Source organism: Neophocaena asiaeorientalis, unplaced genomic scaffold, assembly GCF_003031525.2.
Source record: "Neophocaena asiaeorientalis asiaeorientalis breed wild unplaced genomic scaffold, Neophocaena_asiaeorientalis_V1.1 scaffold182, whole genome shotgun sequence".
Taxonomy (NCBI): domain Eukaryota; kingdom Metazoa; phylum Chordata; class Mammalia; order Artiodactyla; family Phocoenidae; genus Neophocaena; species Neophocaena asiaeorientalis.
In genome coordinates this window covers 2084233-2097590 of record NW_020174648.1, presented here as the reverse complement: position 1 = coordinate 2097590, position 13358 = coordinate 2084233, and the positions used below count along the sequence as shown (strand labels likewise).

General features: G+C 35.4%; 1 protein-coding gene across 2 annotated transcripts in view; it reads left to right on the top strand.

The window, feature by feature from the left end:
• The window catches only part of RALGPS2 (Ral GEF with PH domain and SH3 binding motif 2), a 141228-nt gene that overhangs the window by 49478 nt on the left and 78392 nt on the right, over positions 1 to 13358 (top strand). For both annotated transcript variants that reach the window (XM_024758742.1, XM_024758743.1), the window contains 2 exons: positions 4372 to 4461; positions 7832 to 7924. In XM_024758742.1, the coding sequence (XP_024614510.1) occupies positions 4372 to 4461; positions 7832 to 7924 (183 nt within the window). The remainder of the gene's footprint in view (positions 1 to 4371; positions 4462 to 7831; positions 7925 to 13358) is intronic.

Sequence of the window (13358 nt, the reverse complement as noted above, 5' to 3'; positions counted from 1 at the left end):
TTCTGCCTCAGTTATTCTGCTATTGATTCCTTCTAGTGTAGTTTTCATTTCAGTTATTGTATTGTTCATCTCTGTTTGTTTGTTCTTTAATTCTTCTAGGTCTTTGTTAAACATTTCTTGCATCTTCTTGATCTTTGTCTCTATTCTTTTTCCGAGGTCCTGGATCATTTTCACTATCATTATTCTGAATTCTTTTTCTGGAAGGTTGCCTATGTCCACTTGGTTTAGTTGTTTTTCTGGGGTTTTATCTTGTTCCTTCATCTGGTGCATAGCTCTCTGCCTTTTCATCTTGTCTATCTTTTTGTGAATGTGGTTTTTGTTCCACAGGCTGCAGGATTGTAGTTCTTGCTTCTGCTGTCTGCCCTCTGGGTGATGAGGCTATCTAAGAGGCTTGTGTAAGTTTCCTGATGGGAGGGACTGGTCGTGTGTAGAGCCTGGTGTTGCTCTGGTGGGCAGAGCTCAGTAAAACTTTAATCACTTGTCTGCTGATGGGTGGGGCTGTGTTCCCTCCCTGTTGGTTGTTTGGCCTGAGGCAACCCAACACTGGAGCCTACCTGGCCTCTTTAGTGGGGCTAATGATAGACTCTGGGGGGATCACGCCAAGGAGTACTTCCCAGAACTTCTGCTGCCAGTGTCCTTGTCCCCATGGTGAGCCAGAGCCACCACCCCCACCCTGCCACCCCCCGCCTCTGCAGGAGACCCTCCAACACTAGCTGGTAGGTGTGGTTCAGTCTCCCCTGGTGTCACTGCTCCTTCCCCTGGCTCCGGATGCGCGCACTGCTTTGTGTATGCCATCCAAGAGTGGAGTCTCTGTTTCCCCCAGTCCTGTCGAAGTCCTGCAATCAGATCCCACTAAGCTTCAAAGTCTGATTCTCTAGGAATTCATCCTCCCGTTGCCGGACCCCAGGTTGGGAAGCCTGACGTGGGGCTCAGAACCTTCACTCCAGTGGGTGGACTTCTGTGGTATAATTGTTCTCCCATTTGTGAGTCACCCACCCAGCGATTAAGGGATTTGATTTTTATCATGTTTGCACCCCTCCTGCCGTCTCATTGCACCTTTTCCTTTGTCTCTGCATATGGGATATCTTTTTTGGTGAGTTCAGTGTCTTCCTGTCAATGATTGTCCAGCAGCTAGTTGTGATTCTGGTGTTCTCACAAGAGGGAGTGAGAGCACATCCTTCTACTCCGCTATCTTGGTTCCTCTCTCCACCACTTTTTAATTTACAGTTTCTCCCTGTATCCTTTTCCTTACTGTTTACCTGTGGAGGAACCTTTAGAGTCTCCCGCAGTCTAGACTGCATTCAGTGCAGTTTAATATGTTCTGTGTTTTCTAGAAGTTAGCTGCTGGTTTCAAAGGTTCAGTTGGGTTCAGTGCCTTTGGCAAGAGTCTGGGTTGTGTTGGGTTTTTTCATCAGGTCTGTTTCTTGATGTTAGCAGTTGCCTAGATCCATTATTTGAGGTTGTTAAAAGGTGAATTCTCATTTCATTCTTTTTTAGTTATTAGTGGGAATGCTTTTATAAAGAGACATTTTTCCCTCATCTAGTATTTGCATACCCAGAGGTCCATTTCCAATGGCAAGGAAGGATAAATATTGGATTTTTTTTCTCTTTATTTAGCAGTTCTGAAGATAATGAATTGGTGTTGTCATTTAACGAAGACCAAGTAGTTTATTTTAATTTTATTTTGAACTCATAAATGTAAACAAAGATGATGTGTTTCAACCCATTGCAATTATTACCCTTATTGAAACTCACATTGTCCCATCTTTGGCCAGTGGAAGTCTCTTCGGGTTGGCAGACCCTAGTAATCTTGTTAACAGTTTCTTTGCTATTTGTATGAAAAGATGTTGCATGTTCATTTTGTCCATCACCTGCCCTCTGCCTGGAATCAACATTTCTTTAATAAACCTTGGTTTCTTATAGTGGGAAATGGACCTGGGTGCTAAAAATGCTCATTGCTACTAGGGTGACCATAATTTCTAGGCCATTTCAGCAGATATAGCTAGGATATCTATATATCATACACACACAAATATTTAAAGATAAAATATCTCATGAGTTCTTATTAATACTTCTAATTCAAATTCAGGACCAGAGTTTTACTTCACCTCTTCCATATTATATCTGCATATCCTTTCTTCCATACCCACAATCTGGTTTTCAGGGAACACAGGGCATGATACAGTATCCTGTGTGACTCATTTGCTTTAGCCTACATAACAAATAACAGTCTCAGAATAACAATACTAATACCAATAATATTCCTATAAAGAGGTAACTATATGTTTTGCAAATGTTGTATTTTTTATAATTGTATATATTGTCTGGGCATATAGGCATTATATAACATACTCTCCTTCTTTTAACCCTCATTACTCTTATTTCTGTGAATAAGCGCATATTTAATGCTCACTACCATCCTCATGTTAATGTTTCTCTAGTCATTTGACTGTCTGAAGCTCGTTCTCCAGGAAATTACTTGGGAAGGGTTCATCGGAACAGTAATTCTTGAGTTTTTTACATGTTGACAAGTTTGCCTGTCCTTTGTATGAAATTTTCTTTCTTGATAATATTTGATATAGTACTCCATTTTTTTTTCTGGCAGAGTGCTGCTATTGAAAAGTCTGATGATGATTAAATTTTCTTTTCCCTAAAAATCACTTTCTCTTTTTGTCTCGGCCTAAAGATTTTTTTCCTCTAAGTCCAGTAATTTCATTAATCTATGCCTCAGTGTTGATCATTCTGGGGCAGTGTTCTCAGGTGTGGTTGGCTTTAGCTGGGACTTTCAACTGGGGAGCACCTACACTTAGCCTTTCTGGCATGGTGCTCTCAGGGTAGTTGGACTTCTTACATGGTAGTTTAGGAGTCCCAGAGAGAATGTTCCAGCAATCAAGGCAGGGGCTGCATGTTCTTTTATGACCTTTTCCTGGAAGCCAGCATCAGTTTTGTTAATTTTCTGTTTCTTGAAGCAGTCATGAGCTTGTCTAGGTTCAATGAGAGGTGACATACACCCCAACTTTCAATGTGAGGAGTGACAAAGAATTTGTGGCCATGTTTTTAATTTTATTTTTACTTTTATTTTTTTTAATTAAAAAAAATTTTATTGAAGTATAGCTGATTTACAATGTTGTGTTAGTTTCAGGTGTACAGCAAAGTGAATCTGTTACACAAATACACATATCCACTCTTTTTTAGATTCTTTTTTTTAAATTACCATAGTATTTGTCTTAAAATTTGACATAAAATTTAATTAAATCAGTGATCATGCAGTTTAGATTGAATCGTGATTAATATTTGCTAAGGTTGTTAACATATCTAAAGTATAACTTTAGATATACTGTAGAAGTAAACTTTATTAGAATCAGGGATAATTAGATAATTAGTAGCTCAAGTATAGTAACAAATATAAAGATGGCTTGGTAAAATATATACATTTTACATTTACACATTTGTTTAGAGATGAAAGTTGCAAGTAAAATCTAAAATATTTCTCACTAAGAAAAGGTGACAAAATATCAGGCAGTGGCTTTATCCTTTGCACTAAGATTTCTAACTGCATCCTGTTTTTAGGTTTGTATAATTTTGAACCAACTGATAGTGCTTTGATTTTGCTTTCATAGTACATGAATATGTTACATACATATTACTTTATATCATATGATAAGCCCACTGTTTTCACCAGAGTAGAGCATTTTAGTAATGCTCTACAGATCTAGTCAGCATTCTGATGAATGATTTTTAATGTTTTTTAAAAGAAATCTTGAAAATGGTTTCATTGAATTAGAAAACATTACATAATTTAAAAAATACGATCTTAATTTTAGAGTGACTTAGATATGTTTTTCTTTATGATATTTTATATTTTATTTCATTTTATTCATACCAGTAAAACTGTACTTGAGATTCTGTACACTTATTGATTCTACTCAATGTAAATAAAATGGCAGCATGGGATTACACAGCCACAGTAAAGCATACTATAGCATGTTTTACAATGTCTGATCTTAGAGCTTATCTAATTCTGCCGAAGTGTTTCAAAATACAGCAGAAAACACTTTTGTAGTGCTCATGTTGCATCACTCTGGTTTTATTGCATTCTCTTTCCCTTCAAAATTTGTATTAGCTTTTATAAATTAAAAATTGTGATGTTTTTATGTGTGTGTACACACTTATATACATTTCTGTATCTGTCTGTGTATATATGAAGTGTGTGCAACATTTGAAGATTGTTTATGTCCTGGTGGTGAATCAAGGGGAAGAGAAAGTATTGTTTTTAAACAGCTATCTATTTCTCAAATAGCTCTTGTCATTAATTTGATCCTAGTAAGAAAAAACTCTTGCTATTCAACTATTTTTAATTTTTATTTGCAGGTAAGCTTTTGGGTTGTTAGAGAGATTCTTCATGCTCAGACATTAAAAATTAGAGCAGAAGTTTTGAGCCACTATATTAAAACTGCTAAGGTAAGACAAACTTGTGTTTCTATTTTTGAGTTTAATCATTTAGCAACGCTTGTAAGTAAATGTTTGCCTGTGACACTATGTTCACTTTTTATCGACCCTAGAAAATACAGCCTACTGACTAATATAAGTCCGTTTTTTAAATTGAATGCCTGTTTCCTTTGCCTTTTCTTTTATTACTCCTGTCTTCCTCCCCTTTCTTTTGTACTTTTCCTCCCTCTCTCAGAGAAGCTGAATTACATAATATTTGACTGGGCAGAGGTCAGATTATGATGAAGTTTAATGTTTATAAAGTACTGGTCTATTCTGCGGGTGATTGAAAAAGCCTTATAGGGTTAAGTAGGAAAATACGTATCAATTATTTGCCTTTGAAATAGATCACTCTGCCAACCGTATGGAGAATGATAAGACTTTATTTTTTTTTAAATAGTATAAATGAGGATGTTAACCAAATACCTTAATTGAGCAACATAGATAATAGATGCAGCAAGAGAAATAAAACATGGATTTCAAGGATAGTCAAAATTTAGAGAGGAGGATGGAATAGAACATTCAAGATTTTATTAAAATTTGTAACAACTCCAAATTTGTGTTAACTAAAAAGAAGTATAATTGTAACCACATCCGTCATTATTCTTATAATAAACACATAACTTATCTCACCTGTGAACAAAGATGAAATAAAATGAGGATATCATTTTTACAATTGTAAATTATTGTAAAAATGTAATTATTGTAAGTCATAACTTCCATATTTCCCTTGAGCACCTGGGAACAATTGTATTCTAACATTCTATGGCACTAGGTGGCAGAGCTAGCCTTCTGAAAATTTGATATTTTGCAGAAGTGTCATAAAATTTTTAAAAACATTCTTTGTGATATGTTAGATAAATATTGGGTTTTAGCTAATAGAAGTCCATGACTTTTCTCCATAGATCCTGAATTTGCATTATTGTTTTCTGATATTTTTGTTAGTTTTTTTTTTATGTACTTGTTGTATGTTCCACTCAGAACCACCAAATTTTGTCCATCAAACCTGCCATTATCCTCATCAAATAATCATTTAATTCCAATTCAGACTCTTAGACTTTGAGTTATTTTTGATGGTGTTTACTTTCATCTCAAGCCCTAAATTCATAATTTTTTTGTCACATTTCTGTCTCTTAAATCCCTGTAGTTAGACTCGCCTTCTGTATTCAGTTTGTTATAAAACTGGCAGGTCTTTCTCTTCTTTTAGTAGGTTGTTTCAGTTAGGGTTCTGTAGAGACAGAAAAAAAAAAATACACACACACATATATATATGTATATAATGTATAAAAAGATTTAAGGAATTATCTCGTGTGATTAGGTGGGGGGAAACGCAAATCTGAAATCTGTAGGGCAGACAGCCTAGAAACTCGGGCAGGAGTTTCTAGATTTTTGCTGTTGTAAGTACCACTGCTTATAAAGCATTCATGTGTGAGTCTCTTGGTGCTCAACTGCAGGTTAAAGCCCTAGAAATATAGAGAGAAAAGACAAATTTATCTTCAAAGAAATGACAATTACACCACTAACTTTCATTGAATCTGGTGAAAAATAACATTTTTTGTGTGTTGGCTGTTTAGGTTTTCTCTCCTGAAATGTCTGTTCAAGATCTTTGAACAATTTTCTATTATAGTATTGGTCTTTGATTTTTATAGCAGTTTTAAAAATATAATTCCAGATACTAAAGTTCTTTGCTATATTCTTTGCATACATCTTCCTATTTGTGACTTGTCTTATAACTCTTTTCATGTTATCTTTTGATATAGATGCTCTTAATTTTAATAGTCAAATGTATTAATCTGTAACTTTCATTTTCTGATTTAAGAATATCTCACTTAAATATCTTACTCTCACCTCTGAGAATATCAAAGATTTTCTCTTATATTATTCTTTAAAAGTTCTACAGCTTTGATTTTGATATTTAATTCATCTGAAATTTTAGATATAATATGTAGGAATTATGGATTCCAGTTCATATTTTTCCATATGAATAATCCTGTTGGCACCATTTTTTAAATCTTTTAAAAAAGTTCTCGTTCTTTTGTCTGGAAGCATTGTTATGTCATCCTTGTTCTTGAAAAATGCTATTCCAGACTTACAGTTGTTTTTTTTTTTAATTTACTCTACTTGGGATTTCTTGAACTTACTAGCCCTGGGAATTAGTGTCTTTTGGTAATTTGAGAAAATAATCCACCATTATCTCTCATATTGTTTCTACCCCATTGTTTTTTATCATGTCCTTCTGAAGCTCCATTAAGATAAATGTTGGCCTTTTTTGCTCTTCCTTTGATGTCTCTTTACCTTTTATTTCACATTTTTTAAAAGACCCTTTGGCTTTTATGTTGCTTTCTAGATAATGCCTTCATTTTTAATCTTCATTTTATTTGAGGCCAATACCTGATGTTCTCCATTTGTGAATTATTGTTTCCTTGTGTTTATCTTTTTCCTTTTCCTTTTTTTCTCTTACTTGAGTTCATATTTCTTAAAATTTTATGGGGGTTCTTTGAGACCTAAGTTAAGGTGGTATTAGTTAGGGTTCTTCAGAGGAATAGAACCCTTCACTTTGCCTTGGTTTTCATATTCAAAACAGGCCATTTTTGCCTTGGAGTCGCTTCATGGTGAGGACAGTTTTTAAATGATAAGACCATTGAGATGTAAGCTTCTGATAGTTTGAAGAAACCTGGGCAATTAGCAATAATTTGACAAAAATAGTAGATCTCTCTCGGTAAAGGGTTGGAACCTAGCATTAGATGGGAGCCTTCTGCACGGAGGCTGTAAAAAGCAAGGTCTGGTATTGGGAAGCAGGTGGATATCCCAACATGAACAAGGAACAAAGGATTTGAAGATTCAGCCAGGAGGAAGCAGGAAATTGAGGAGGGCTATGGAAAGCAGGTTTGAACCCTAGCCCTGGAATAATGGGGATCCTGAGTAGGACACCAGATCAGGATCCTGGGCATGGACCCTTCCTTTAAACTCAGATCATAAGGCAGAGGCTAGTAATATTTCAGTATAAGGAAGGAAACTGATTACTAGAAATGAGGATGCATGGTCATACCAGGTAACCTTGATACTGAGCCATAATTTTGGTTTTCTTAATGTATTACACAACTAGAGGTAGATTTGTTCCCAGAGCTTGGGGGCAGTACCAAGTTAGAATGTGGAAGTTCTATTGTGGGCCGAAATCAGCTTACTGTAAATATAGTGGATACCCCAAAGACAAATCTCAACAATGAGGGTAATAAGTACTAGAACACTACCAGTTGCCTAGATTATACTTGTTGTTAAAGTTGTCTTGTATTCATGTTGTTTATTTTTCATCTCTCCTCCCTGCTTTTCTTAAATCTTCCAGAAACTATACGAGCTGAATAACCTTCATGCACTTATGGCAGTGGTTTCTGGCTTACAGAGTGCCCCAATTTTCAGGCTGACTAAAACGTGGGCGGTGAGTAATTTTCCTTAGTTAATGAAAGGTTAGACTTCCTGTTGGAAGTAAAGATGTGTTAGTTCCTTTTATAGTTCTTAGTAAGGTTAATATTATGATAATAGATAAGGATTTTTGAAGTACTTTGTACTGTTCTTTGAAACCTACATATTTTTTTCTCTCTCCTTAAGTAAGTATTTCACTGGGCTTGTTAGTTATTTTTTGGGTAAATTAACAACTTGGTGCTTGGTTTCTGCTCTTTAGGAACTCATTTTTCTAGAACCTCTTTAAACATCTTTGACAACATAGCATTTCAAGCTTATTGATGGGAAAGTGTAAATGCAAAAAAAATTGTTATCATGTAAAGATTATGCTTTTGGAAAATTTGAGGAAGATACAAATTGTAATTTTCAAAAAAAAATTTACTGATTCAGATTTCCATTATTTTTTAGTCAATAAACTCTCAGGTTGTTTCCTTAGGAATAATGGAAAATCTGATAGTTAACATGAAAGTAGGCAGTGTTTCTGCACATTGTGGTATTATGCTAATCATATTTGGTTCTATTACTTTAACAAGGTCAGGGTGTGAATTTTTACTTGTGCAAATTTGTGTACTTTTACAGTTGATTAACCAGATACTGGCCTCAAGGTTTCTAGATATTTTTCATTTAGATTTTATATAACTGAAATTTTAGATTCAGTTAAATCTGTTCATATTTAATACTGTTCTTTAATGTAAAAGAGGAATGATTTTGTTTACTACATTTTGTACAGAGGGTTAAAGACTTGACTGACTTTAAAACACTTTTTTACTTGATAAAATATAACTTTGTTTTTAATTAGCCTAGTGCTGTTTTCACTTTTCATAGTATCTGAAGAGACAGATGTTTCTCATGAAAATCAGGGTAGATTTCTATACTGGAAAAACATTAGCTTGGAAGAGTTTATGGTCCTCTTTATATTTTATTTGTATTTTAGAAACACCTGAGTGAACAGTTTTCCTACTCTAAAAATTATTTTTAATGATGACCTTATTTGTTAAAATTTGAACTTAATGAGGGAATGGAAATGATTATAAATATACAGTTATGAATTCCATCTTTGAAGTTTTAGGGAAAAGAATTATACTCTGGTTTATATTGTGGTTTAGAAATGAGATACATTTCCCTCAAGTTAATTTTTATTTTCCTTGAAGTTATTTTCGTTGTCTCCCTCATGTATTGCGTGGAGAATAATTTTGTTTAAATTTAGTAACAGCTCTATTATTAATCTGAATAAAATTTTTGGTATTTATATTAAACTTTAAAATATTCCACTTTGTGCCAGGCACTGTCTAATTGCTTGACATGCATAGTGAATGATATAGACAAAGTCCATTCTTGTACAGCTAACATTCTACTGGGGAAAGATAAGCTGTAAATAAATAAATGATATATCATAAATAGTGATAAATGCTCTGTAGAAAAGTAAAGCAGAGGAAGTGAGATATAAAATATTTCCGTGCTTTCCTTTCTATGATGTGTGGTAAGAGGCTCTGATAAGTGACATTTGGGTAGAGACCTAGAGTAACTGAGAAAAACATTCATGTGCATATCTGAGAGAAGAGAATTCCAAACAAGTAGCCAGTGCAAAGGGACTGACAATGTTCACAGAAGAGCAGGGTGGTCAGTGTTGGCAGAGTGAAACAAGCTAAGGAGTAGTTGATGACAGGAGCTGAATTCAGAGAGATGGCGTCGAATAAGAGAATGCAGATGCAATTTACTGATATTCAGGGAGGTATAGAGAAGGAGTGTTGGGGGGGGTTCTATCTTATACATATCAATTTTGAGTTGGCTGATAAAATGTTCATGTGGAACTATAAGGTCAGTTAGGTATACAAATTTAATAGAACAGTTAGAGCTAGAGATACATTTTTGTGATCATCAGCATAAAGATAGTATTTAAAACATGACATTGTAATCAACAAAGGAAATATCACGGGTAGAAGTTTTCCACAGTCAGGTAAAGAAGGTGTTTCAAGAAAGAGTGCTCACCTGTGTCAAATGAGAACTTGGAGATGACCATTGAATCTGGCAGTTGGAAAGGATTGGTGACCTTGGCAGAGGTGGCTTCAGTACGGTAGTGGGGTGAAAGACTGATTGGATTTGAGAGAATGGTGGAGAAAAAAATGGGACAGTAAGTACAGAGAATGCATTTGAGGAATTTTGCTGTAAAGGACTGGGGTGAGGTCCTGTAGAGAAATCTGGCAGTAGCTGGAGGGAAATAGGATATTAAAGGTTCGTGGCGTTTTGTTTTCATTTTGAAGATGAGATCCATGACAATATATTTGTATGTTGGTGCAATGATCTAATATAATAGAATGAGGAAATAGTAAGAGAACAAAGAGTCACTCCAGTGATACCTACTAGATTAGGCACGAGGGAATGAGGTCCAGTACTCTAGTGGGGCAGGAACAGTTTATCCATTTTAACAGGCGAGAAGGGGATGCATTTGGTTACAGACACAGGTATGTTGGTAGATTTGGTGGTGGGATTCTGCAGAAGTTCTTCTGATGCTTTATTTCATAAGACATAAGAAGCAAGGTCATTAGTTGAGAGTGGGGGAGGTCTTGGTTTGCAGAAGGAGGAAAGGATGAAAGTCATCTAGGAGAGTGTGAGAGTGAATTAACTAGAGAAACATTGTAGGTTTGGTAGGTCTTATGAAGGTCCATTTGAGATTTTTGATCGTGAACTTACAGTGAAACCAGTCAGGAAAGTTATGTACTCTCCAGCCAGATTCAGGTGTTCAGCATTAACCTGGAGAAGTGCGGATAATTGTATTTAAGTAGAGATGGAATTTTTTTAGGCTTGTTTGTACCACAGAGGGGTCAAGGATAGTATAAGAGATAAAGTAGTCAAAAGTAAAAGTTGTTTTAGTGATAGATGAGGAGTTTAACCCAAGTAAAAGGAAAGAGATAATGAACAATGAAAAGGTAGTATGGTAACTGGTGGAAATCCTGGTGCCCTCAAATATTTATTGGGTTCAGGATGTCCTAGGGAGTGGAGGCTGAGTGGTGGAAGATGAGATGATTCACAGAGGAGTGAAAAAACTTAGAAACCAGGGTATTGGGAGTATCGTCTGTATAAAGACTGCAGTCATCAGGATATAAGAATAATATTGGTTCATAGACTCTTCTCCTACTACTAAAATCTTAATGATGGGAAAATAACTTGTAGCTCTATTAATGACAGTAATACAAGTGTTGTAATCTAGTGTTCTTTTGTCCAGTACTATAGCCACTAGCCACATGTGGCTATTAAATTTAATTCCTTAGGATTAAATAAAATTTAAAGTTCAGTTCCTTAGTCTTTCTAGCCATGTTACAAATGCTCAGTAGTCACATGTGGCTAGTGGCTATTGTATGGACAGCACAGACGTAGAACATTTCCATCATCACACAAAATTTGATTGGACAGCACTCATGTCGTGCTTGAACTTAATTAGAAGCTGGAAGATTTGGGGGAGGATAGTGTGACAGTAAGCTGGAAGGAGTTGTGAAGAGAAAGGAGGAAGAACGACACCTAACTGAACTCCAGACTGATGTTACAACGTTTGTAAGAAAAGAAAGGTCAAAGATGGGGCTTTTGCAGAGAACGGATCCTGAGTCCTAGAGGGTACAGTTGGAAAGGATTGGGAGGGGTAGGGTATCGGGTCAAGTTAGAAGATAATAAAGATCATATGAATGAAGAATTGAGAGTGTTTGGGGTTTTCTTTAAAACCGACAAAGGGAACGTACCAGAAAAAATCCTAAGTGGGGGAAATATTAGCAACGTTCGCTTTAACATCAAGGAAGAGGATGCCCATTTTCACCGTTTCTATTCAACATAGAGATCTTAGCCAGCACAGTCAGAAAAAAATGATTAGAAATAATAGGATTTATCCTCAAAAAATTAGAATTACATAGTTACCATTTATCCATCAATTCCACTTCTGGGTGTATACCCAAAAGAATTGAAAGTGGGGATTCAAACAGATAATTTTACACCAGTGTTCAAAGCAGTATGATTAACAATAACCAAAAGGTATGAACAATCCAAATGTCCACCAACAGGTAAATGGATGTACAAAATGTGGTATAAACATACCATGAAATATTATTCAGCCTTAAAAAGGAATGAAATTCTGACACATGCTGCACCATGGATAAATCTTGATGATATTATTCTAAATGAAATGAGCTAGACACAATAGGACAAATACTGAATGATTCCATATATATGAGGTCCCAAGAGTAGTCAAATTGGTTGAGACAGAAAGTAGAAGGTGGTTACCAGGGCCTGGGAGGAGCAAGCATTGAAGAGTTTCTGTTTAATGAGTGTGGAGTTCCAGTTTGGGAAGATGAAAAGAGTTCTGGCCTTGGGTGGTGGCAGTGATTGGCCGATAATGCTACTAAACTATACACTTCAAAATGTTTAAAATGGTAAATATTATGTATATTTTACCACAGCCTTTTAAAATAGTCTTCTGAAAACAAGTCTCTGCTATGCCACTGGAGATTGAATCCTTTCAATCTAGTTATTGATTTGTTATGAAAATTCCAAAATATAAGTTATTTTTATACATATGAGACTGTGTGGTTCTTTAGTTTTGTGTTTCAGATGTGTCAAGATCAGTTATGAGTTCCAAGTAATTTGTTTCTCCTGATACTGTACCAGAGTTTTAGAATGAATGACTGTGGAAAAAAAGAATAAGTTTCTTTTTATCCCTGCTATGTCATGTCAGTATATTTTGCACATTTAAATGCTTTGTTATGTGGGAGAGAAAAGGATGTTTGGATTTACAGGTCACTCAAGCAGAGAGTTGCACCTAATCTTGAAAATGCCGATCAAGTGTGTTGAAGCTGGGCCACAGAAAGTTGTGAAACCAGTGTTTCAGACCCTGGAAAATCTATCTAAAACATTCAGGCAAAGAACTCCTTGAACTCTTGTGTTTTAAAGAGAGAGGGATATTGGTCAGATATTTTCTTGATAAAGATTATCCAACAGTAATCTGCCTCTTGGAGCCTGTGAAAAATAGATTCCAACATCAATTCCAACTGTACTACTTGTAATACTAGAAAGAGCAGGTGTTAGAGTTTTCTGTCTCCAGGACCAGACTGAAAAACAGGATCCTGAAAAACAGGACCTAGTCTTTGTGAGTGGATGACTGATGAGTTGATATGTTCTGCTTCTCCTTTGAATCTCAGTCACCTCATCTTTAAATCAATCCTCTGACTTTTCTGTTAACCTCATAGGAGAATTAGAATTTTATGGGTGGAAGTGTTTTGCCTACTATAAAATAACGTAAATATTTTATGATACAAAGTGAAATCTGATTACATCATAATGAAATAGTAACTTCACATATTTAAAGAGAAAAAAATTTTTCCAGAGTCTTTGGAATACTTAAAAATACATCTTTTCTGAATCTTTTTTTT